At 42.4% G+C, this 27,845-nt stretch overlaps 1 protein-coding gene across 1 annotated transcript in view; it reads right to left on the bottom strand.

Annotated features, from left to right (window-relative positions):
- The window catches only part of LARP4B (La ribonucleoprotein 4B), an 88,332-nt gene that overhangs the window by 42,484 nt on the left and 18,003 nt on the right, over positions 1-27,845 (bottom strand). The window contains exons 3-6 of the mRNA XM_040645477.1: positions 21,055-21,189; positions 20,395-20,454; positions 4,499-4,649; positions 3,966-4,106 (exon numbers count right to left, since the gene is read on the bottom strand). Coding sequence (XP_040501411.1) covers positions 3,966-4,106; positions 4,499-4,649; positions 20,395-20,454; positions 21,055-21,135 — 433 coding nt within the window. The 5' untranslated portion in view covers positions 21,136-21,189. The remainder of the gene's footprint in view (positions 1-3,965; positions 4,107-4,498; positions 4,650-20,394; positions 20,455-21,054; positions 21,190-27,845) is intronic.

The raw sequence follows: 27,845 nt of genomic DNA, 5'->3' as shown, positions 1-27,845 counted from the left end.
CGAAAAACAAACTGTAGGGCCACCTGGGTGGCTCAGACAGTTGAGTGTCCGACTTCCGGTTTTGGCTCGGGTCTTGGTCTCATGGTTGTGGGTTCCAGCCCCGCACTAGGTGTGGAGCCTACTTAAAAACAAACAAAAACTGTAGCTGAAAACCTTCCCTCACACAAAACCCTAGGCCCACATGGCTCCACTTCTTCATTTAAAAAAGAAATGATAACCTCTTCCAAAAAACCACATAGGCAGGAATACACTGAAAAGAAAACTACAGACCAACACTCCTCATGAACACAGGTATGGAAATTTTATGCAAAATTCTGGCCAATCTAATCCAACAACTAATCAAAAGTATGTTACATCATGACCCAGTGACGCTTATCCCAGAAATGTAAGGCGGACTGGATACATGAAAAATCACCCTAACACTAAAATTAAAGAAGTATGATCATTGCCACAGATGGAGAAAAAAGCATGACAAATTCCAACAACCACTCCTTTTAAAAACTCTCGGCAAACGTAACAGAAGGGCACCTCATGAACCCGATGACGGTCATGTACCTAAAACCAAAACTAACATTACACTTACTGGTAAAACAGAATGTCTCAGACAGATGTTTGCTCTCATGATCTGTTCACCTTTGTTTTTTTTTTTTTTCCCCAAGATTTTATTTTAAGTAATCCCTACATTCATCGCAGGGCCTGAACTCACAACCCTGTATCAAGAGTCACATACTCCACTGACTGAGCCAGCCAGGTACCCCTCTGTTCAGCTTTGTAATGAAGGCTCTATCCAGGGCAATCAGGCAAGACAAAGAAGTAAGAAGCAAAGAAAGGAAAGAAGAGGCACCGACTGGCTAGGAAATAAAGCTGAATGTATTTACAAATAATATGACGGTCTATGTAGAAGACATGATGGAATCCAAAAACAGTTCCTAAAACTAGTAAGTGAGCTTAGCATGTTTCCAGAGAGTATCAATTTACAAAAATTAATTATATTTCTATATACTATAATAATTCCAAATTAAATTTTTAAAAAATCACTTACAACAGCACCAAAAAAATATGAAATACTTAAGGATAAGTATTTAAGTACAAAAGATGTGGAAGACCAGTACACTGAAAAGTAAAAAATACAGCCAAGAGAAATTAAAGAAGACCTAACCAAGCGGAGACACCGCACTAAAATGTCAATGTTGTCCAGTGGGTCTATAGATTCAATGCAAGCCCAATAAAAACCTCACATTTTGGTGACACTGACCAGGTCATTTTAACTTGTATGGAAATAAAAAGGAACTAGAATAGCCAAAGTATTTTGAAAAAGAACAAAATTGGAAAGCTAACACCACCTGTTTTTAAGACTTACTTACAATAATCACAACAGTGCGGCACTGCTGTGAAAACAGATTTAACAGAGGGATGGAAAAGAAAGACACAGTCCAGAGATAAACTGACACATGTAGGGACAAATGACCCCGATGACAACACAAAGACAGCTCACTGGAAAAGGGGGAGTCCTTCCAGCAAACGGTGATACAACAGTTGCATACCTAACACATGGGTTAAAAAAAAAAAAAAAAAAAAAAACCAAAGAAACAACTTTGCTTTGTACCTCACACTATATACAACAATTAACTTAAAATGAGTCATAGACCTTAAAAATGTAAAATTTTAAATTATACAACCTCTGGGAGAACACTTTTGTGACTCTGGATTAAGCACAGATTTCTTAGGTACAAAACCAAAAGCAAGACCCACAAAAGAAAAAAGAAAAAAAAAACTAATAAACTAGACTATCTACAAAATTTTAAATTCCTACTTTTCAAAAGATACTGTTAGAAGAACAAAAGACAAGCCACACACTGAGAGAATGTATTTGCAATTATAAATCTGATAAGGGCTTGTGTACAAAACATATAAAGAATTCCCAAAACTCAGTAATAAGACAACCTAATATGAGAATGGGCAGAAGACCTAACAGACCCTTCACCAAAATGGTAAATTCATATAGTAAGATATTTGACACAATTAGTCATTAAGGAAATACAAATTAAAACTACAATAAGATTCAACTACCTACTTTCTGAATGGCTAAAATTAAAAGGCTGATCACATCAAGTATTACTGGGGAAGTGGAGCCGCTGGGGCTTCGGTCCACGGCAGATGTGCTTACAGAGGGCACCACTACAGACCACAGTGCTACCATTTCTTGAGAAGATAAACCGACCGGATGATCCAGCTATTCCATTCTTATGTATTTCCCCAAGAGAAATGAAAACATACATCTATTCAAAGTCTTGCCTTATAAGTGTTCTTGGCAGCTTTACTGATAATAGCCCAAACTGGAAACACCCAAATACTCACCACACCACATGAATGGAAAAACTGTGGCTTCTATAAGATGGAGTGGAATACTGCTCAGAAATAAAGAGAAATGACCTATCAATGTTACGACATGAGTGAATCTCAAAATTAGTAAGCCAAGTAAAAGAAGCCTGACAAAAAGAGCACATGCCATAAAAATCTATTTATATAAAATTCTAGGAAACACAAACTAACCTGGAGTGACAGAGAGCGTACCAGTGGTTGCCTGGGGCAGGGAGAGGGCACAGGAAGCTTTTAGTGGTGACAGGTATATTCAGGATCTCGACGGTATTACAGGTGTATGCACATCTTACTAAATCTGGCAGAGAAATCACTGTGGGCAGGAGAAGAGTCTGCAAATCAACTCAATAACTCACTCAACACTGCGCTCCAAACCAGGGAAAACAAAACATACAGAAAAGCAGGGATATACTTCCAATATGTGATGTTTACTGTACATCAATTATCCTTCTTTACTGCTCTACACCTCCAAAAATGAAGAGGACGACAGTGCTAGGGTCTGAGAGAAAACAGAAGGCGCGATATGGCTGTCCAGGAGCTCAGCCACACTGGGCCCCGTGGCAGTACTGTGGGGCTGTGCCAAGCGCCAGCTGGGAGTTTGTGAGACCGAACTCAAGCTGACAGCATTCCATGTACTATGTATTTTGTTCTGCCACCGTCGATCCATTCAGGAACAGAACACGGGAGGCAGAGAACTGATGGAAGGAAGTGACTGAGAACAGGCTCTGGGTGGCAGTGGCAGGAGGGACGCGTGCCAGCAGCCACAGTGAAGGCAAGGTCTTCACAGGGCTGGCCCTTTCAGGGGAAAACCTAACACGGACACAGTGCTGTCCTATGGAAGTCTGCGAGCAACAGGTGAGAGAACGTGTTACCAGACCGCCTCCTGGGGAGACTAGCGCAGCAACGCGGCGGGAAGCTGGGCCTTCTCTAACTCAGGTGTAGCTCCACACAGTCACCTGGGAGACCAAACACTCTCCACATGCATCTGGTCTGCTCGATTCCTGTGAGCCAACTTCAGGGAGTTATTTCTCCCACTCAAACTGCCCCATCCATTCCTTAATGATGCGAGGGTAGCCCACCCCATGGTCTGCTGAGGCTTTACACTGTGGCTGGTCTTTTAGATGCAGGTGGAACCAAAACTGGAGGTGAGCCATCTGTATCCCATCCCACATGCTGGCCCCAAAGAGAACTGCTCTCTTCCCCCTGCTCTTTTTTTCCTTCTAGAACAGCCTTAAAGACTCTCTCCCTTTTTATGAAGAAGCAATTTCTGTAGAGTCTGACTCTCGACTTCAACACTAATGTTCCCTCTCTGCACTTTTATAGACACCCCACCCTACAGTCCACCTTCTGCTTCTCCTACTTAAACCAGACCCACCTTTCAGGAACCGCTCAGATCTCACACTCCCTGAGGCACCTTCCTGACCAGAACACCTCATCTCCGTATCCACTTAAGAGGGAATTTCAAGGAGAATCAAAGGAAGCAATGAAAGGCACAATGTTTAGAGAAAGACTTAAGAAGCTAAATTTTAAAACGCAACATAATAAAGCTCACTCCACATAAAAATGAATTCATAAAACAGCTTTACCAGTCTCACTATTTTCAGGCGGAGATTCATGTTCTGAACGATCGAGAGCCAAAGTGCTCACAGCGGTTTGGTCTGACTCCTGAAAATCTGATAGTGCCACATTCTCATGACTTTTGTCACCATCGCCATTGGCATCCAATCCTGTAATTAGCAATTTTATCCCAAAAGGCAGAATTAGAAGAATAACCTTCTCTTTAAACAAAACAAAATAAAAGCTTACAGTTGCAGTTACTTCAATTTTTTTAACTTGATTGGGACAGACCTTGGCTCTTCAATACTGTACTAAACCACGACACAAATTTTAATTAACAATTCCTTTTTTTCAATTCTTTTTTTTTTTTTTTAATTTTAAGTAGGCTCCGCGCCCAATGTGGGGCTTGAGCTCACTACGCCGAGAGCAAGACTTGCATGCTCTACCGACTGAACCAGCAAGGCGCCCCAATTAACAATTTCTTAGAGATGGGTTAAACGGGAACAAAGACAGAGCCTTGAGAGCCAAGTCGCTCCTCATCACAATCATGCTCGTAACTCACCCTCCTGGCCGCAGTCTGTACAAGGGCCCGACGGCTCCTCCCAGTCTGCACTCACACCGCCATCCGCTGCGCTGCCCGCTTCCAAATGCAGCACAGGAGTCCCCCACACTTTCGCATGAGGGTTTAGCTCCGAAACCTTGGCTGTCGGTACCTAGGGGAAAATGTGACAAACGTTTGTATCCCGATTCCAATCAAACGCTATTTTACGCATTAATTCATACCTGAAATGCATCTGTGTGAGCGAATTAGGCCAGAAAGGCAGTCTATTTACGTGTACGCTGGGGATGAACTGTGGAGCAAAGTAACAAAAGTTGATACACCAAGCTCAGCTTCATTCACCTTCAGGCTCCTTAGTGCCCACTAAGCGGAAGGCTCTCCAGAAACTGCAAATGAAAGATGAGGTCCCTGGCCTTCATGAACATTCAGTAAATAACTGGGGATCCAACTGTCTTCTCTGTTCTAGACACAATTCACAGATTTATAAGTCTGAATAGAATGCAAATGGATAAAATTCTTAAACAAATCTCAAACACTCATATAAGCAAAAGGATATGAACACCCCAAGTCCCTTGGAAGAACAAAGGTCTTCTCACTGGTCCGTCAGACAAGGGCTTGGTACTGCCTCCGCTTTGACCCTGCTCAGGTCCAGGGATCCTGGCCTCCTTTTGCTCCAACGTGCTTGGCACTTCTGCTCCAACTGCTATTTGTCCACGACACTCTACCTGTGTCCACATGCTCATACCTTCATTTCCTTTCGGGATAGGTGAGCTCTTTTCTGACGCACCTAACTACCCCCTGACTTTTCTTCTCTTGCTCACAAACCTCAAGTGGATCCCTGAGTCTAAAGAATCAATGTCCCTGGAGCAGCTGCTCCCCCAACTCACTCCAGTTCATCGTCCCAATTCTGTCAGCAAACCTAGCCAAATCATTTCCCGTTGCCCAGGTAATACAAGCCCTGATACCACCATGCACAGGTCAGAGCTTCCTAGGAGAGGGATAAGGGTCCTGGTCCCAGGAGCCCTCAGGGAATGTCGGGCAGGAGCCCTCACTGGGAGCAGCCTTCCCACATGACCCCCAAGGGCAGATGTTACCCAATACTGTCTCCAGATGTGAAAAGGGTCAGGAAAAATCATGATGAGCCATCGAGGACACATGTGGATTAATAATCTTTAGAAGACACAATACATTCACTCTGGCTGGGGTGATTAAGGCTTGCTTGAGAAACAAAACTCTGACACTGATAGCAGAGGCCCACATGATTAAAACAGAGTATGCACTTTGTTCACACCTAAGAGGTAAGGGAGCCGAACACCACACCCCCAGAACCAGATGCCTAAGTGAGGGACTCTCTGGGATTCTCCTTATGAAGCATGCGTGACAGGGTAAAGAGCAGGGCCCCCCTCCTTCAGGAGTATCACACTCCAGAAGCACTGGTTCTTCAGTCTCCCTTCTTACGGGACATTGAAACTCCCAGTTCGTTTTCAGCGCAGGGTTTGCCTCTCTCCTCCACCCATCTCTCCAGTAAATACTCCCTACTCAGTAAGCGCCAGCCCCGGCACTCAGCAGTCAGGATGGAACGGTGAACAGAGCAGCAGACACAACCCCTGCCCTCCTGAGCAACGACAGCGATACAGGAGACACTCCCTATTTCACAGACATCACTACCTTCCCTCAGCATTAACACGTTCTCCATCTGTTTTTTTGTTTTGTTTTGAACTCATGCCCCTCTTTCTTTCCTAGTCCAATGCTTTTTCTAACTGGACTCTCCACCATGCAATAACACACATCAAGCTTTCCCACATTACTGTATTCAACCCACTGACGTGGCCCCCTGACCTCAGGTACACACCACACATCCTCTAAGTTCCGACCACCCACGAACACGGGCCTGTCCCACCGTGAGCACCGCCTGCAGCTCCCTGCACTGGGGCATTCCCAACATGGGCTGCACGTCACACCAGGAGTGCAATGCCCGAAAGCAACATCCTCAGAGCCACCGCAGGGCTCACCCTCTACAACCCATGTGTCTTTCCCACTAGCCCATCAAACTCCTGCGTGTCCCCTTTGTTCACCACTGTGTCGCTAGTACCTAGCAGCTCCGACCTCAGTACAGTTATGCCTGAGAAATATGCTGAAGGAATGAGTATTTAATAAAGCAACAACATAAAAAACTGTATTTTCCACTACTGGACAAATTGTGCAAAAGTTTTATGCTACAACTGAATAGAAACCTATCCTTATGTAATTTACTACTTTTTAAGTGGTAAATACTTAAATCCTAAATCCAAGTCAAGTACTTGGGACTTAACACAATTTTAAGCAGTTAAGCAGTATTCAAGTGACACTCTTGTGTGACAAGGGATGAAAGAGTGGAAACAAATACTTAGGAGCTGATGACATGACAACCACCTCGAGTCTGCTAGGTGCCAGGCTCATTCCCTGTACCTTCCTGAGCTTCATCATGACAACCCTATGAGGGCTTCACAAAGAAGACCACGGCAGAGAGAGGTTCAGTAACGTGCCCACAAAGATAGTAATTAGAAAACTGTTCTAACACCAGCAAAAACAAAACATTACCAAGTGTGCATTACCTTCTTGTAATTCACATGAAAAATAACTTGTCTTGGTTGTATTTCTTTAAGGTGTCGGTCTTCTCTTGCAGTCATGTGGAACTCTAAGCATCCATCAACAACTCGTTTCACCTGCCTGACTACCTGTCTTATTTTTCCACTGAAAATTCATGGCTAAGCAGTGGTTATTAAAACCAAAAATGAGCTGACCTTAAAAGCCACAGCCTTACGCGATTTTATATAAATGACCAACACCACTCTTTCAAAATACAGCATCCATAAATTCTGACGCTCTAAAGAAACTCTACCCCCCAACACCAGGCTCCATTAAAAAAAGCCCAAAAACCTAACAATTTCATAAATCTGTTTTCTGGACATGAGAAAGAATGGTCCCACTGACACGTTACTGGGTAGGAATCAGAGTAACCAGTATCAGAGAAGGGGACAAGGGAGCTGGGAACTATAAAACAGGTGAGACAGTGGGGGAAGGAAACTTTCAAACTTTTTATTTCAAGTAAGCACAGACTACTCCCAGGGTTGCCACCAAAGAAGTTTAATCATTCAGAGCAATCCACTGGCTTCTGACGTGTCTGTACCTCTGGTTCTTTATCTGCAAAATGGAGTTAACAGCCACCACCTAAGATTGGTATGAACAAAACACCTAGACAAGCACTTTGAAAAATAAAGTTGTGAAAAGAAAGGCACAGCATTAAATGTACTCCAATCAGAGCACCGCCCAGGCATAGGTCACAACTGAAAAGGACGTGCGTATCTCGCGTGAAGGGCAGCACCAGGGCCCGTGTGTGCACTACAAGGGTGAACCAAGCAGATACGCGGGCCGCTTATGTAAACAATTATGGTGTGTACTACTTAAAGGCCTAATTTTGTAGTGTTTTGCCTCCACAACTACTTAAGAAACAAAAGCAATTAACTTGAATGTATGTTAACTCCTTTTGGCAAAAGTCCCAAATGTGGGAATGGAAAGGAGGTTAGTGGGTAATTCCCGAAGTTACAGGGTTACATTGATACTTAAGTTCATATAATTGGCATTAACATTTGAACCACATCTATCTCCTTACTACCATCAATCATTTTTCTTGCTTAACGCAACAAAAATCACTAATAATAAACTATCATGGGGCACCTGGGTGGCTCAGTCAGTTAAGCATCTGATTTTGGCTCGGATCATAATCCCAGGGTTCTGGGATTGAGCCCCATGTCAGGCTCCCTGATCAGGGGGAGTCTTCTTGTCCCTCTCCCTCTGCCTCTGCCCCCCCCCCCCCGCTCATGTGTGCGGGTGTGCGCATTCTCTCTCTTCTCTCAAATAAATAAAATCTTTAATAAAAATTAATAAACTATTATCAAAAAGATTAGAAATAACAAGTGTTGGTGAGGATGCCGACAAGGAATGTCGTACACTGTTCGTGGGAATGTAAACTGGCAGAGCCACTCTAGAAAACAGTATAGAGGTTCTCAAAAACTGAAAATAGAAACCCATAGGATCCAGCAATCCCACTTCTGGATATTTACCTGAAGAAAACAAAAATACTAATCTGGAAAAAAAAAATCTGCACCCCATGTTCACTGTAGCATTATTTACAAGAGCCAAGATATGGAGACAACCTAGGTGTCTGCTGATGGATGAATGGATAGAGAAGATGTGGTATACGTACAATGGAATACCACTCAGCCATAAAAAAGAAAAGAATGAAATCTTGCCAGCTGCAATGACACAGATGGAACTACAGGGTATTTTGCTAAGTTAAATAAGTCAGACAAATACCCTATGATCTCATTTATATGTGGAATCTAAAGACAAACAAATAAACCCAGCTCACAGATAGAACAAATTGGTGGCTGCCAGAGGTGGGGGTGGGGTTGGGAAAATGGGTGAACTATTTTTGTTTTTAGTTTAAATAAACTGAATTTATAAATAAATAAACTATTGGTTGAGTCAATGAGAGTCTGCTGTTAGAAGTATGCCTTTCAATTATACATGTCCAAAAGGACTACTTTAAGGGCAAGACTAACTTCACGTTTGTTGAATGTTTGTGTTTATCACAGACTATCTAAAAAGATGCTCCACTCAGCTGGTTGCTGCAGTAGCATCTGTGAAGCTTTTTCCAAATGAGCAGGGCCCGAGCACCACGGTCGGAAGCTCTGCAGGTGCTTCTGGCTGACAGGAGACAGACTTCAGAGCCAGTTAAAAGCAGCAAATTTGTAGCAGAGAGCACAGGTTTTGAGTCTTCTCTACTGTCCAAATGTGGCCTTTGTGAAATGACTTTCAAATTCAATGGACAAACGTTTGCTCTGCTCCAACAAGGGGGCTATGAGGAAGGACACGGGCCCAGCAGGGCAGCCCTCAGGACACACAACGTCCACACGCGGAAGAAGTCTGCACCAAGCTGTGTGTGACAGCCAGCAGTGCCGGGCTGAGTGCTAGCAAGAGCTGGCACACACACTCTGGCCTAAAGATACCAAACAGTAAACTGAGTCACACTCCCCAGGCTGGAAATGGTCAAGCTGATGCTATAGTAACTCACAGCGTGACACACACAGTCAAATGACGGCCCATTATTTAGAATAAAACCTCGTGGAAGTTAAAAGCAATCACAGTGAAACTCTAGCATTTCACAGCACAATAATAAAACTGATAAAGCATACTTACTAACTGTCCACCTCTATTCTGCCATCCCCAAACAACAGCATCTTCTGCCACTGGTAGCTGATAAGGGAGCTTCTCCATCCAGAACAGAGCGACCTCTAAGTCTGGTGGCTTCCCGGGCAGACGCTCATTAGGTACCTGCTCCTCTTCTAAGGCATCTTTCCCAGCTGGATGAGCCCATGGACAGCTCTCTTGATACTCACTGCAGCCATCGGCCAGTCCTTCAGAAAATGTCTGACTTGCAAACCCTCCCACTGGGTAATAGGCAAGTTCATTCAAAACCTGGGAGTACAATTCCTCTGGGAAGCTCTGCAAATCCCCTCTGGCAGGATTTTCAGGTGTATTTACAGCATCTTCTGTGAGTGGTAAGATATGGTCCCCACAATGTGGTACCGCTATTTCTGCACTGTCACCAGGGACGACAGGAAGGACCTGCAGCACCTCGTGAGCAGGGTCTGGGTATCTGTCCACCTGGGTCACACAGGGATATCCCTCAAGAGTCCCACCTAACTCCATTTCTCTAAAAGTCACCTGTGGACTTCCCACAAAATCCACTCCACTGTTTAATGCAGGTCCATTCAGCATAGGCTTGGCATGTCTTTGCCTGACACGGTACACATGTGTGCTCATCCCACACACGTCGATGTTGTCTCTCTCCCTTCCCTTCCCTGTTGGTGCTGGCTTGCTCGCCCCCAACGTGCCAGCCCCTAAGGCATCAGAACTCTCCTCAGCTGACTCGGACAAAACCTGATCCAGGCCTGCATTTTCACTGCTGTTCACAGACTCTTTCTCTTCTGCTTGTGACCTCTGCTCAGCTGAATGCAAACGCTGGCTTAGAGGTGGTGCAAGATCCAGATGCTCGTGTCTGCAGTCACTCACGGCACAGGTATCATCATTCTCTTCCGTGTGACTGGTTCTGCTACGGGGCTGCCCTATGTTGTCTGACCTACCCCAAGCCTGCACGTCCCAACTGGGCGCTGCCCCGTGGGGTGCTGTGCTTGTTTCCCGGGTAAAGGTGGTTTCAGAGTCTGACTTCACATCTCCTCCATCATTCTTACTGGTCTCTCTGTGACTGGCTTTCAGTGGCTCTTTTCCGGCACTTTCTAATCTTTGCTGGTCACGCTCTGCACTCTTCACACACATTTCATCTTCTGTTTTAAAACCCAGGCCAGCTTCACTTTCTTCTTCAGGGCAGGTGAAAGCAAATGCGGAGGAGATAAAGTTACTCTGAAAACAGCTGGAGACATCAAGAGACTTGCCATCTGGGGGCAGTTCCTGGGAGCTTCTGAGCTCCGGGGAGCCCGTTCTTTGGAATACTCTCCCCATGTCTGCCTTGCATGGCATACCAGTTAAATCACAGATCTGTGCTTGGGCCTCACTGGCCCCAGGTTCTGCACACAGGTCTACCTGATGTGAAGATCTCCACTCAAAAGCCCTCTGTCCATGACTCTCTTCTTCAAAAGTGCTCATTTTATCCTTATCTTGATAAGATGAACTATTTTCAGATTGCAAAGACAACTGTGCTTTGTTTGCAAGCTGGATGCTTCCAGGTTTCAGGCTGCAGACACGCTGCTTCTGCCCCTCGGCCATCGCTGGCCCTAGGAGGTGGTCCGGTCCAGGATCACCAGGTCTGTTAGGGGCTACTTCTTGGAAACTGGCATGAATGGGAAAATGTTCATTTCTAAAGCTCAGGGAAGTGACACACCTTTCCGACCTTAAATGAATCCTATCTAGACTCCGGGGAAGGAGACTACTTTCTGCTCCGCTAACATCGAAACTGAAATAATCATTGTCTTTCAGTGGTCTGACAGAATTATCTTCTCTTTCCTTTTCAGAGTTTAAACTCTGACCTACGCTAGCTGCTACAGCCCCAGATTCACCATTTCTTTCAACTTCTGAAGGGTCGGTAGGTAAATTAAAATGTGAATCACCCATCGGACTTACCTGTTCTAGACTACAGTTCTCGCTTTCTTCAGGGAGGGCACACACACATTCCGGCGAGCCAGTGTCTACGTTACTGTTAAATTCACGGAGGATGCCCACATTATGGAATGCAGTGCTTTCTGCGGAATCTTTAGGGAACCCGGTATAAGTGTGAGCCCTTAAAGACGCAGTCATTAGTTTGAAACCAGGTTTAGTATTTTCCTTAAAAACTTCCTTCATTTCATTCGGACCGGGCATGCCCCGTGGGGAGAGCTCCTCCTGTACGGCGACTAACTGTCCTGGGCCTTGTGCAGCCTTCGCCGGCGGCCAGGCCCCTCTGCGAATTCCCTCAGAGGTGACAGCTGACCGACTGCCTTCCACGGCAGCTGCTCCACACACGGGGGCACACAGCTCCTCAGCAACACCCAGGCAGTCAGGATCTACGACACAAATGCTGTAAAACTCGCGCTCTCTCGAAGCCCTGAGTGCTTTGTGATCAACACAAACAGGGTGTTCACCCTCCATCTCCCTACCAGACCTATCTGAAGAGTTAGTATCACTACTGCTTTGAACATTTACCGCCACTTCTTTCTCTGTTACGGAGTTTATACGAGTGGCTGGGTAATGGCCGAGATGACTCTGTTCAAGGGCTCCTCCCTGCACGCCCCGGCCAAAAGGCACCAGGACGCGTGAAAGAGGCTCGTCACCTTTGGAACAAACATCTTCAGAGAAACCCCGTTTACTGACAGGGCTCACACGAGTGACCGAGACACCGTCACAGCCTTGCTCAAAAGCAACAATCTCTAAATTCTTATCACTCTCACCTAAACTTTCATACCTAATTAAGAACTGGGATACTGGAGAGGAAACCGAGTCCGAAGACTGCCTCAGCCCCAGACCCTGCTGCTGCCCTGGCCTCACAAAAGCCCTTGTCCACAGATTAGCTCCGGCAGCTGCCCCGCTGCCTCCATGTCCAACACTGTGAAGCTCCTCACCTTCAAGGGTATCAAATAAGGAAGACAAAGCTTTACTTATCTTGTTCTCTGACTCCGCCTCCTCCACAGATTTCGGCAACAGGCCATCTTTTTCATTGTCACTGTCACTACTTAATTCCTTGCTGAAGCAACAACCCATGTTCAAAAGTTCAAAAGCTCACAGAACCATGCCTGGCGTGTTCTGAGCCTCCGCAAGTGCATCTCACGCTAACTTGCTATGATTTCTGACGAGAAGCCGACACCCAGATACCAAAAATAACCCCTTGCACAGCAGTCACATGTCCCTGCCACTCAAATCCCAAACCCAAACCACAACAGGCCCTGCCGAACAGCCATCCTCCTCCACGCACTAAAACCAAACAGCACGTGGAACCCAAAGACTCAGAAGGACGACAGATAATTTTCATAGTATTTCTCCTATTCTCATAAACTCAATGAAAAAGAAATCCCTACAACTGTTATCCCAGCCAGAAAGAACAAGACTACATTTTAGACTCCTGCGTTTTCCACAGTGTTTCAGCGTTCTCTGAATTACATATCATGGGAAGGGGGCAACCAAAGAAGTTAGCATGTATATTTCCCAAGGAGAAGCAACAATAAAGATGTGTTCTTTAGAACGTATAGACAAGTTATACTTGTAGCTCATTTTCTGCTCTGAGAATGAAGTCTGTGGGTACAGAGGAGTAACTGCGAGGCACGACACTGCAATGGTGCCCATTAGGGACCCACGTGGGGATGTTTATGGTGAATGGCACATCGTCTGGGATTTGCTTTGGAACACCCCAGCAAGTAAAGAAGTAAATACATACATAACATTTTTTTGAAAGTGTGTGTGTAGAGGGAAGGAAGCGATAACATAAAAGTAACAAAATGGGGGGGGTGACTCCTCAAGTCACCACAGGCCCACAGAGTTTACTTTATTATTCTAACTTGCACGGATGTCTAAAAATTCTAAGACAAAGGAAAGAGCAAAAGAGAAAAAAAGAAAATCAAAACCCACCAGGCCAGTAACAGGAAGTCCCTCAAAAGCTCCCAAAATCCCTCCTGGTCCAGGTTATCTGTTCAGGTGTGAGGCTAAGTTTGTGTTTACTACATGCATAAGCTCTGGCAAATCATCTCATCTCTCAGTTTTCTCATTTGTAAAATGGGGCCAACAACAGCTATTTTAAAGAGTTGTCATGAAGACATTACGTAAAATACTCGGAACAGAACTTTAATACCCCTCCAGAGTCCTCACACTCTGGCCCCAGCCCACCTCTAGAATCACCTCTTACTCTATAATGCCATCCTCCTTACCGTCTCTATTTCATCCAAAGAACCCAACCAAACAACCCCAGCGTGGGCTGCATTTGCTCAAACCTTCGGTCATGTCTCCTAGCCATGCTTTCCCAATCTCACCATCCTTTGTAAGGTCATCCCTCCCAACTGTGCAAGATGATGGTCTCCTACCCCCACATGCCGGTTACTCTTCATGCCTCCAGGAAAGCATGCTAACAGCAAGTCTTAGCGCCTGTACCATCAACTACTCAAACCTGTAGTGGCCTCGGAATCTGCAGAAGCTCTAAAAGGATTAAAAGATGCAAACACAGGGATGCCTGCGTGGCTTAGTCAGTTAAGTGCCCAACTTTTGATTTCAGCTCAGGTCATAATCTCAAGGTCATGGGATCGAGCCCTGCATCAGGCCCCACGCTCAGCGTGCAGTCTGCTTGTCCCTCTCCCTCTGCTCCTCCCCGTGCTCATGCACACTCTCTCACACTCTCAAACAAATTAATTTAATTTAATTTAAAAAGATGCAGGGGCGCCTGGGTGGCACAGTGGTCAAGCGTCTGCCTTCGGCTCAGGGCGTGATCCCCGCGTAATGGGATCGAGCCCCACATCAGGCTCCTCTGCTATGAGCCTGCTTCTTCCTCTCCCGCTCCCCCTGCTTGTGTTCCCTCTCTCGCTGGCTGTCTCTATCTCTGTCGGATAAATAAATAAAATCTTTTAAAAAAATAAATAAATAAAAAGATGCAAACACAAAATCTTAAATTTGCACATAAGTTTAGGAGCACAGCAGCACCATGTGACAATACTTAAATTACCTGCTCTGATGAGAAAAGAGTTGAACTTAAAATGTCCCAAATTCACTCATGCCTGGTGAGGCCCAAGCAACACCAGGTATGCCACAGAAACAAACCAGCAAAAGTTGTGGGCAAGTTGTTCACGTGGCGTTCAGCAGCTCAAGCTGTGGTAAACTCAAAGAAACTCTGGGTAACTAGTACCACAAGCACCTGGCGATGTAGCTTTACTTCCAACAAAACATCACCTGCTAGACTGAATGTCATTAATTTGCATTTTATTAGTTTGGGCACTGAAGTTTTATATTTGTGTAAAAATTACATGCATTAGAGTTTATCAGTAGTTCTCTATTATTAGAATAACAATTTAATAACAACTTAGAAAAAGTTCTCATTTAAAAGGTTACAAAAGGTCAAGCAAAATGGTGAACTAAAAGCAGGTCCAAGCTTTCGATCCCCTCAGAAATATCAAGAAAACAACCAAAAGGGACACCTGGGTGGCTCGGTAGGTTAAGCATCTCTCTTCAGCTCAGGTCATGGTCCCAGGGTCCTGGGATCGAGTCCTGCATCGGGCTCCCAGCTCAGCGGGGAGTCTGCTTCTCCCTCTCCCCCCTGCTAGTGCTTGCACTCTCGCTCTCTCACGTAAATAAAATCTTTAAAAATAAAAAAAAATTAAAAGTTTAAAATAAAAAAAAGATGGAGCGCCTGGGTGGCTCAGTTGTTAAATGTCTCCCTTCGACTCAGGTCATGATCCCAGGGTCCTGGGATCGAGCCCCACATCGGGCTCCCTGCTCAGCGGGAAGCCTGCTTCTCCCTCCCCCTCTGCTTGTGTTCCCTCTCACGCTGTGTCTCTGTCAAATAAATAAAATCTTTAAAATAAAATAAAATAAAATAAAATAAAATAAAATAAAAACCATCTGAAGCCCACAAAAGCTACGGTGAAACTCTTTGGGAAATCAGCCATGTATATGGGAAATTCCGAAAGCCACATCCAGGCAAGACAGATGCTCAAAACAGTCCTGAGAAGACCTTAGGCTTTCACCTTGGGTTGGTTAATGAGGTAATCAGTGAGGGACTGTCTCAGAACAGAGCCTGTCTATGAAGACTGGGAAGGGTAGTTGTATTCTCTCTCCTGTCTTCTTCGGGGAGGAGGGGATCTGGACTGTCTGTTTCAGTTCATGGCATTAGCAGAAATCTCTGTCAAAGTATTAGCTGAATACAAGCTAAAGGAACAGAGACTTCAATGAACACATATGACAAGGAGCAGTCTTTACAAAAATAATTTGGAAAAGTCTCAAAACAATAAGATATTCTATACATTATAAATAAAATCAAATGCCCAGTTCTCAGCAACAACAACAACAAAAAAAAATCACAAGGCATACAAAGAAACAGGAAAACACAACTCATTCAAAAGAACAAAATTCACTGTCCTTTGGAAAGCTCAGACATGGAAAGCTCAGTCCTTTTACTCCACAAAGACTTTAAAACAACATTCTTAAATATACTCAAAGAGCAAAGGAAAAACATGGACAAGGAACTAAGGTTAATCAGTAAAACGATATATGAACAAAATGAGAATACCAACAAAGAGATAGGCATTTATAAAAACAACCAAACAAATATTCTGGAGCTGAACAGTAAGTTACTGAACTGAAAAATTCACTAAAGGGGTTCAACAGCAGACTTGGATAGGCAGAAGAATCAGCAAATTTGAACAGGGGACAAATGAAATTATCCAGAAGAGTAAAAGAAAAAAACAGAGAAAAGTTGAGTGGAGCCTAAAGAGCTTATGGGACACCATCTATGTCCCATATAGACAAACACTCATCGTGGGAGTCCCAGCAGAGGAAGGGCAAGAGAGAATACCTGAAGAAAGAGTGGCCAGAAACTTCCCAATTTGGATGAATACACAAATTTACAAATCCACAATCTCAACAAACTTCAAGTAGGACAAACACAAAGAGACCCACACCAAGACACATTACATTGATCAAACTGTTGAAAAACAATCAATCTTGAAAGCAGCAAGAAAAAAGTTACTTGTCAGGTACAAGAGCTCTTCAATAAGAGTATCAGCCAGTTTATCATTAGAACCCTTACAGGCTAAGAAGGCAGGGGCGGATACCGTTGAAGCACTGAAAGAAAAAACTGTCCATTGAGAATTCCTTCCTCAGCAAAACTGAAGAAGAAATTAAAACATTCTCAGATAAAAGCTGAAGTAGTTTGTTAACACGGGTCTGCCCCAGAAGAGAGGCTAAAGGAGTCCTTCAGGCTGAAATGAAAAAACATGACACAGTAACTCAAAGCTGTATGAAGACATAAAGCTCCCTGATAAAGATGAATACATGGACAATTACAAAAGCTAGGACTACTGTAATTTTAATTTACTGCTCCACTTTTTATTTTCTAGAGAATTTAAAAGACAAGTGCATAAAAATAACTATAAATCTACATTACTGGGCACACAGTAATAAAGATGTAATTTGTGACACCAGTAACACAAAGGAGGGGGAGAATTTTACAGGAGTACAGTTTTTGTGTGCTATTAAAGTTAAGTAGGAATCAATTTAAATTAGGCAGTTATAACTTTTGGATGTTATATGTAATTCCTATGGTTACCAGATACATGATTAGATAAAGGTAAGTTCTTAAACAACTAAACTATCAATTATGCCATGCTGATATTAATGAAAATTTTCAATTTAGGTAAAGTATACCTTGCAAAGAAGTATCAATAAAGTACATTACACGGTTCCTGCCCTTATGGGTCTTAAAACTCCTCAGAGAAAACTAAGACATTTGAAACATTTATAAAAAATGATATAGAACATAATTTCTTAAATAAATTTTAATCAAATTTATAGAAGTAATACAGGTGATTAGAAAAGGATCAATGAAAAGTTATAGCCAAGAATGCCCTTACAGGACATAAAATCTGTCAAGATAAGCAAAAAATTATAGAGGAAAAAAAAAGGATTAGAGTTGATTTTATTCCAATTAATAACTCAGTTACTTTTCAATTATATAACCCTAATCCATATTTACAATAGTTTTAATGGTTTTTTCTATATAATAAATTTTTAAAATAATAAAACATCTATTTGTTTACTTCCAACTTCAAACATCTCAGGCTCCAAATTCTCCACTGAGGTCCAACTGGCCCCACCTGCCCACTTCACTGCTTGCTTGAATTTCTACCAGGTGGACTTCCCCTCCAGAAACCTTTACTTCTCCAATTTTTTCCATCTCAAAATAAATGAAAACTCTATTCATCAAGTTGTTCAACTATCCCTGATTTATCTTTCCCTCACCCCAACCTCTACATCCAATCCACAACTTGGTGTGGTTAAATCCACCTCCAAAATAATTTGAAATCCATTCGCTTTCTTTGCTCACTACAATCTATTATATATAAAAACATATCGAGGCCAAAATAATCTCCCAAAAATGTAAGTCATGCTATTCCCCACCTAAAATCCTCCACCTTTATCCCAAATTAATTTCATCCACTCAGACACAATTCAAATCGGTTTTTGTCTGGGGTATTATTTTCTACTTGTTTCTTTATTTAAATGAAATAAAAGATACCAAAGAGGAGGTATCTCATCTTGAGTTTGGACTCTGAAGTCAGGTTGCCGGGATTCAAATCATGGTTCTGCCACTCTGTAGTTAAGTAATCTTGGGGAAATTACTTAAGCCTCGCTGGGTCTCAGCTTCCTCTAGCTAAAGATCAATTTTCTGATGCTCACTGATTGGCTAGGGTTGTAAAGAGTTACTACTCGGTAAGTTTTTTTGGGGGGGGGCTGTATAATAAATATGAATAATATTACCACTGGATAAATGCAAAGCTGCTCCTGAATTAGTCAGGCATTTATTTGGGAATCTCTACGGAAATTCTACTCACACCATATCCAGCTCAGGGGAAAGACTGAACCTTCAACAGACTGCTTCCTAAATCAGACTGCTAGACACGCTCACTCAGCCACTGGAACACCTGCAGCTGCCAACCCAACGACCACACCCACACACTCAGGCGCACCATGAATGATGCCAGCTAGAAAGATTTTCAGAGCAATGCCATTTATAATAGCAGGAAAGAAATAAACAATATAAATGTCCCCAAACCAAATGGCTAAAGAACGACAGCACTGCAACATAAAGAAAATACCACAATGGCAAGGAAATACATAGATGAAATCACGCCATGTGGGAAAAGATGAGGTGAAATATATATATGTTGATTACAGCTACATAAAAATGTGTGTACTCTTTCCCTTTCCTGTAAAGATGCTCAAGTTTGCTGTAAATAAAGCTTTATTAAAGAACACACACACTATAAGCCCAGATGTCTCTCAGGGTACCTTCTAGCTCTAGTATTTAATGATCCTATGAAAACCTAAGTGTGCGGCACCCTGTTAACACTGGCAAATAGCACATCCACACTGTATGAAACCTCAAATCAGAGATGGGATGTGCCCAAGGGACACCAAGGGCACTAAAGATCAAGGCCGGACTAAGAACTTGCTACATCGGGTCTATTATAGGACGTTAACTCTTAAAAGTGACAAAGAAAGCATGTGTAGGCAGTACTAGTTGCAAATTATTTCTGTACAGAAGTGAAATCCTGAATTCTGGCTCAAGTGTTTCAATTCTTTTCTAGATAGGTCTTATCTCAATACTTAGGAATAAAGTAATAAAACAGGCAAAAAAAACCCCAAAGAATCCAAAATCTAGTTTTTAGCCCTACAATACATTTTAAAAAGATGGCTGAACATTATGTTGGATTGTAAATCAACCATGAGGAGGAGGAAGACTGGCCCTAAAAAAAAATTTTTTTTTTGATGATTTCTGCTTAATTTCCCTCTTAGATTATTAAAGATCTTATATTTGGATCTTAAATTACTTAAAATATTATAAAATTCATTTTAAAAAATCAATGTAAAATATACAAAAAAACCGTACACATGTAATAACAACAATGAAATAACAATAGTTTGGAGGAAATCTTTCATTTTTAAAAATTCCACCTTACTAAAATGAGGATGAGCAATCCAGTCCCTCCTTCAATTTCTACATGAACTGTTTGCCATTTGGGGGAAATTTACTCTAAGTTTTGTAAGATTACTTCAGAAGTGGTTTTTGTTTGTTTGTTTTTTAAATTGTGCCAGGTTTATAAGATTACTTAGAAGCCCGCCAAGCTAAGTTTGGAGTGGCTCCAAATGCCCCTGACGTACTCGTATGCACAGGAGCTAAGGCAAGTGTTAAACACCAACGGATCTCCATTTCCTTACTCTTTCATTAGCCACAGCTAAAACGTGAAACCAATCTTCTTAGTAAAAGCTTACTATGACTTGTGTACTTTAAAGAACAGAGGCTTTCAAAATGCAGAGCTAATCATATACAGTCAAGACATTACCAGTGGACCATTAAGAGCACTGTGGTTGAGTATCGGACCCTACGTGAACCCGGGGCACACCGCGTCTGTAGAACCAGACATGCAGCACACACAGAAGTCAGAGGAGGACGTACAGTACTGAACACCTCCAACCCAGGGGGGCTCCCCCGCCACCACCTCCCGCACCCTCCGTTGGGAAACAACATTTTCTAATTTTGTTACAATAAATATTTGTTGTAAGGCAGTTATTTGTGAGCCTCAGCTGCAACTGGTCTGCAAGTGAATTACCTGACTCAAAGCTGGGATGGAGCTTGTCTGAGAAGTGGTTTGAGATATGGGACCATTCATCTGTAAAATTGGAAACATCGAACACAACATCATTACAATGTAAAGCAGCATTTTCAAACAACAGTAATTTAACACAAACAAAACCCACTGAGAAAAACACATTTTTACATGACAAATAATATTCAGAAAGATGTAGGAGCCTTGAAACTTAAAATATGTAAAATTCTGACCACCATAAGCAAAACTCCTTGTAGTTTCAATGAAGAAAATTAATAAAAATCTGCTTTGCTTGATGTGCTAAAATCTTTTTAAAAGCAGTCAAAAAACTATTTTACAATCCTAATTCTTTAAATGCATTATCAGTACAACAAGTGTAATGTTACTACAGTATTTATAAATCACTGCATTTTTCTTGGTGATTTAAACTCCAAAAGTTTTTAAGTGTCTAGAGATATGTGTTTTCTCTCTCACCTACTACTGACAGCTTCCTCTACTACTAAGCTCCCCATAAACTTATTCAGAATATAACACCTACATTCAGGTTGTGAGATATGCCAGAGTTACTACTTTGATTTACTTATTAAATCCAACACAGCATCTGTGATCAGAAGAAGAGGAGAGTGAGGCACCAGGCCAATTCTGGCCTCGACCCATACTCACCAGATGAGCGCTGTCTTTCCCTTCCTGGACTCGCTGGCCCTGCGGTTCAGCCACGACCTTAGTGTCCTGATCAGAAGTCATGAGCTGTTTACTTTGTGGCTGCACTGGGAGAAGCTGAGTAGCAACTGTGGAGTGCTGTAAAACAACAAAGGACCATACATCAGTAACCTGAAGTACACAATACAATGGGTTCTTAAAATTAAGTTACTAGGAAGTCTTAAAATTCTCAGGTTTTCCAGGACATGTGTTTATCCCTCTGGAGTCTAAGTAGCTTATTTATTTATTTACTTATTTATTTATTTTTAATTTGGGCTCCACGCCCAGCATGGAGCCCAACGCAGCGCTTGAACTCATGACCCTGAGATCAAGAGCCCAGCAGAGCTCAAGAGCCAACCGCCCAGCCGACTGAGCCACCCAGGAGCCCCCGTAGTCTTAGTTTAAAGAAATCTACCCTTAGGGGCGCCTGGGTGGCTCAGTCAGTTAAGCGTCTGACTTCAGTTCAGGTCATGATCTCGGGGTCCTGGGACTGAGCCCCATGTCAGGCTCCCTGCTCAGCGGGGTGCCTGCTTCTTCCTCTCCCCACTGCTGTGCTCTCTTGAACGCACTCTTTCTCTCTCAGATAAATAAATAAAATCTTAAAAAAAAAATCTGCCCATAATTTACACCTTTATACTAACCCAAGAATATACTAAGACTAGAAATCATGTGCTAACACATATAAACCCACTCATGCCCAGAAAACCATTTTTTTTAAAAACAGAAAATTATAAAATTAACAGAACTCCAATTTGTGATTCGATGAATCCCAAATTTTATATATATCGTTTGACTGGCCCCATTAATTGCATTTTGTTCCAGGACAACAATTTTAAAGAGAAATAAACAGTAATTAGTTGAAAAGGAATCCCTTCAAAATCCGGACCCACACAAACCAAAAACCACCTCAAGACAGCAGGATCAGTGCTGCAAAGCAGGTTTTTCAAAGCAGTGGCTCAGCTCAACAGTTAAGAGACCGAACTTCAAACAAGAGATCTCATTTGATTTTCCCAAACAGCGTAAGTAATAACTCTTGTTCATTACAGACAACAATACTCATGATTTCATGCGATCAGCAAGAGAAGCAGGGTTTCCAGACACCCAGGGCTGACCTGTGGTGTTTCCCTCTTTCTGCAGCAAGCTGCGCTGCCTCACAGCACCCCTAGGACTGGCTTTAATCCAGGTCTCTCTCAGGCTCTTCTGAAAACACAGCATCCACATGCCAGATACGGAGATTTAAAAGCTAGCTATTTCTGTCTCACAAGGAAACCATGCAGATTTTTGGTTCCTACGATGGTGCTCCCTACTCTCAATAACCTGCTTATGATAAATTCCCAAAACCCTTGTTAATGAAATAATCTGATGATCAAAGGTAATCTCATCCAACAGTCAACTCTATCATCAGACACAAAAGCAAACAATCACTTACGTGCTATTTGACAGGTTTGACAATATAAACTGCCACAAGAGAAGAAACGCTTGAAACAAATCAGTTTCACAGAGGTCAACGTCTTCCAAAATACAGGACGAGTACAGGTGTTAAACTCTATGAGTTTGCAATATGTGAAACTATCACAGAAACGGACATCAAGGGTAAAGCATCTGCCTTCGGCTCAGGTCATGATCACGGGGTCCCTGCTCAGCTGGGAGTCTGCTTCTCCCTCTCCCTCAACTCCTCCTCCCACTGCTTCTCTTCCCCCCCCCCGCCCACCAAATAAATAAATAAAACCTTGGTGGGGGGGACAGACGGACACCGACTCTCCCCAAACACCAAATCCAGAAAATGATGTCATGGGATGCTAACTAGACCAAGTCACAGAAGATGTTGCAGACACTTTTGTCACTATGAACTTCTAGATTTGTAAGACTCTCAAAGAAAAAAATGTTTGGTTAAAAACAAGGTAAGACAGCCAAACGGGGAAAAATTCAACTGTAAGAATCCTTTATTACAACTACTACCTATATTTTTTCAGTCAGAGATTCTGTGCCTCCTGATAGAACTAGCAGCAAGGCCAGGAAGTGGTCTTGCAAAACAAACACACAAACAATATTCACACACCCAGGATGTGGTCTTATTACAAACTTACAGCAAACAGGAGTGCTGCGGATCGCGGGGGTGCGGAATATTTGGACAAGCAGCATGGCTTCCTCAACATAAAAGGACCCATGACGCTCATACTGGCCAAATCACGGCTTTACTTGGTTTGTCGGCTTTATTCGATCGAAACAAATGACAAACAGGGAAGCAGTACCAACGGATACTTGATGGTGTCAAAGAAGGACTGCGTTTTCTAAGATGTGAGAACGACGCTGTGGTTATCTTTAATTAAAAAAAAAAAGAGGCTTTATAGAGTTGCATATTGAAATATTTACAGGGACAATAACACGATGTCTGGAATTTTCCTCAAAATAATATGTGGGGCAGAGACATGGGAGTTCATATTTGTTCCCCTTGGAAGAGGGGTATGCGAATTCATGACTTAATCCAGTCTACTTATGCATGCCTGAAATGTTCTATGACGAAAGGTTAAAAAGGTAGCATGGCAGTGTCCTAGTACAAAAGCCTGGTCTGCCCCAGGCCTACAAACAAGTCCCACAAACAAGTAATCTTGACGTCATGCCACACGATCTCTTAATTACTGACCTAACATGCACTGTTTTTCAAAAGTCCTACACCTGGAAAGAGGGCTTACTGATCTCCACCTTGTTTAAGCAGCACAAAAGGTACAAAGCATCAAAATCAGACTTTATCAAACGTCTGAATCTAAAATAAGGGCAGAGTACAATGATGCAACACTGACAATAGTTCAATAAATAACAAAACTACCTTTTCATTACTCATTCAAGAGACCAAAACCACCCTAAGACTTAAACCATTTAAACTACTGCTTCCAGGAATGGCCAAAGAGCAGGTCTCTAGGTTTTAAAGAGAAATATGAAAGGGGAGGAGGTGATGGGGGGGGTGGGGAATTCACCACTAAAACAAAGCATTTGCCAGCATAAGACCTAGGAGTTTGAAAACCTGATAGTGTTCAGAGGCAGCCTTCACAAAGCCTTCCTGAGCTCAACAAAAGGACTTATTTCCCTGGTTTGATTTCATCTCTGGATGTGAAAAGGCAAAGAGATGAAATCAAAGGGCCCTCCCTCCTGTCCTGTGGTCTCTATGCTAGAAGAACATTTTCAATTTCACCTGCCAAAGCTACACCTAAAAGTTTAATCAATCTTATTAAACACTTGAGAGAGTATGGTTCCTTTTCCCACATACCAGAAATGTCTGTTTCATAAATAAACATTCACTAAGGTGGGGGGAGTTCCCATTTAGGACCTCCCCTGGCATTCAGCCGTCACTTCTCCTTAGTCCCCTCCAAGTTGTGACAACTCCTCAGTCTTTCCTCATCTTTTCTCTGCACTTTCCAAGAGTGCTGGTTACTGCTTCTGTCACACAAACCTGGGCCACCTCGCTATGAAAGCAAGGAAGCCAGTGAGCATGCCTGCGGTCGCAGTTCAGAAGCAACAGGAAAGAAAGGGAAGGGCTCCCGTGGCCACAGATGGACAACATGCAGAACATAAAAAAATGAACCAGTAACAAACACATTAGAACCCACACACCTCACTGGTCACCTCTGGAGGTTCTCAGGATACCAACTCACTTTTCTGAAGATTTCTAAAGGCGTCTAGACTAGCCTGTCTTTCCTGGAAAACCACTGCAGCATAACCAAGTAACTGGTCAGGGCGAGCTGCTCTCTATACAGGAGCCACAATTAATAAACAGTGAAAGACCAAATTAGAAAATCAAACTATGTGCAACATCCAATGAAATAACAAAGCAATAACCACTGATGTCTGTTAAAGCCTGGTGGAGAGCTGACGGAGAACATCGTAATGGTTGGATCAGATGGACACTAAAGCGACTTTTCAATCCCATCAAAAAAGTGGAAGAACTAGGTGTTGCACTCTTCTTCATGTGAATGCTTTCCGCAGGAAAGGCACAGTGGGACTCTGAAGAATTGGGTGCTTGCTTGGTAAACATGGAACCTACCATTTATCAAAAAAAGAACCTGTAGTTAATCAAACCTCTAGATCAGACCCCAATTAAAAGGAAATTCTGGGGCAATACATGTTAAATCACACCAACACAAAGCCATTAGCTAAATCCAAAATGTGGGGCATTCTAGAAGACAGATGACCTCATTTCTGCAGCAAACTCTAGACATGGAAAAATGGGAGAGATTTTTATTGCTACAAAATACAAAAGCTTTAACCAAATAACCTTATGTAATGTGAGAACTCTATCTGGATTGAAATAAATTAACTTTAGAATGACATTTTTGACAGGAAAAATTGACTGTTGCCTAGGTGATAAAGGATATTATAGAATGATTATTAATTCCATTGGGTGCAATCTAGGTGCTGTGTCTGTTTAAAGGTCTTATCTGGGAGACATGTAAACTAAAAGACTATAGATGACATTGTATACCCGGAATTTGCTTTAAAATATACTAACAATTTTTTTGGTAAATTTAAGAGAAGAAACAAAAATACAGGAGTGCAGCAAGTGGCTGGCAGTTGAAGCCAGATGACAGGCAGGGCACACAGACGGCTGCTCCAATACCCACCCTCTCTACTTCTGTGGTTAAAAATTCCCACAATAAAAAGTAAAAAGAAAAATCTGACTAGGACACAGTACAAACACCCATCTAAAACTTCACACACTTACTGTTATTTAAAATCTGTGCTTGGTAATGAAATGATACAAAAATATGTAAACTATTTCACAAACCGTGTTCACGGCAGCTTTAACAAAAAATAAAAATATTTAATTACAGAAAAGTAGAAACTATTTAAAATATTCAGAGATTACTTTACATTAAAAAAGCAGGATATAAGACTGTGGACAAGATAATTATAGCTATGTTCTAAAAATTCACATAACTAACCATGAATATTTACAAGTAAATACACCAGACAAATTAACATGTGTGACTTAGGGTTAAAACACCAGGACAGGGGCGCCTGGGTGGTTCAGTCGGCGAAGCGTCTGCCTTCGGCTCAGTCATGATCCCAGGGTCCTGGGATTGAGCCCCACATAGGGCTCCCTGCTCAGCGAGGAGTCTGCTTCTCCCTCTGCCACTCCCCCCAGTCATTCATTCTCTCAATCTCTCTCATAAATAAAATCTTTAAAAAATGCAAAAAATATATATATAAACTATGTGTTTTTAAAAAACACCAGGATAATGTTTTATTTTGTTTCATTTCTGTAGTCTCAATTTTTTGAATACCTTAACTGTTTTATAATCACATGTACTTAATAAAACTCATCTGGCTTGCTGGATCCATGTTTACCAAGCAAGTACCCAATCCTTTCCCCACCACACCTTTCCTACAGAAAGCATTAGGCACTGATCCAGCAGGCAAAGCATCCAGGTCCCTTCCCAATGGGTTATCAATACAGATTAATAAAACTGCCAATTGGCTGTCACAGCATTTTCTTGTGAAAATGCATAACTCAGTCATGTTCTCTAAGACAGAGGGTCTCAAAGGGTGGCCTGGGCCTGTCAGGGGTCCCAAAGACCTTCCCAGGGCCCAAAGGTCACACCAATTATCACAACAATGCTCAGATGCTGTTTCCCTTTGCCACTCATTCTCTCCTTGTAAACTGCTGTGGAGTTCTGGTGCAGTTACAAAGAAGAATGGCCAAGGTTCTATGAAAAGACTATTTAAACACTCCTCGCTTTTCAAACTATGTATTTGTGTAAGGTCAGATTTCCTTCTTATCCTTAAACCAAAATAACATATCAGTAACAGATCAAATGCAGAAACAGAGAAGAACCCACCTGAGAAGTCTACTAGACACTGATAAAAATACAAAACAATGCTATTCTACTCATTAAATTATCTCTTGGTTTGGAAAAGATTGTTACCTTTTCATAACCAATGTTATTTATATTACATGTAATGGCTTTATTATTGTCAAAGAAAAATATCTTTTTAAATTTGAGTCTTAATTTTTAATACAAATACACAGATAAGCCCTATAAACTAAAGTTCTTAAAGATCTTCGATAATGTTTCAAAGTGCAAAGAGGTCCCAAGACCACAGTGTTTGAGAATCACCAAGAGAAGACAAAACTGGTCCTGATGTACAGATGTCCGGTGTTCATGGAGAGGAGACACCCTATGTTCACAGACTGGAAGACATGCTATTCTGATGGCAACACTCCCCACATCTACAGAGTCGATGCAATCCCTATCAAAATCCCACCTGCCTTTTCTGCAGAAATTGATGATCTGATCCTAAAATTCCTATGGAAATGCAAGGGACCCAGAAGAGCCAAATAATCTTGCAAAGGAAAAGTTGGAAGACTAACACTTCCTTATTTCAAAACTTACTACAAAACTACAGCAATTAAAGACAGTGTGGTACTGGCATAGGAGAGACATACAGATCAACAGACAGAATTGAGAGTCCAGAAATAAACCCTCACATTTATGGTCAGTTAATTTTCAAATGGGTGCCAAGACCATTCAATGGAGAGAGAAAACTCTTTTCAACAAATGGTGCCGGAACAACTGAATATATACATGCAAAAGAATGAAGGCGGACCTCTGTATCACTCTATATATAAAAATTAATTCAAAATGGATCAAACACCTAAGTATCGGGCACCTGGCTGGCTCAGTGGGTGGAGCGGTACCTCCTGATCGCAGGGTTTTGAGTTCGAGCCCCGCGTTGGGTACAGAGATTACTAAAAAGTA

The sequence above is a fragment of the Ursus maritimus genome, unplaced genomic scaffold, assembly GCF_017311325.1.
Source record: "Ursus maritimus isolate PB19 unplaced genomic scaffold, ASM1731132v1 scaffold_31, whole genome shotgun sequence".
NCBI lineage: Eukaryota > Metazoa > Chordata > Mammalia > Carnivora > Ursidae > Ursus > Ursus maritimus.
The sequence above is the reverse complement of the archived record's forward strand: the minus strand, read 5'-3'. Positions and strand labels throughout refer to the sequence as shown.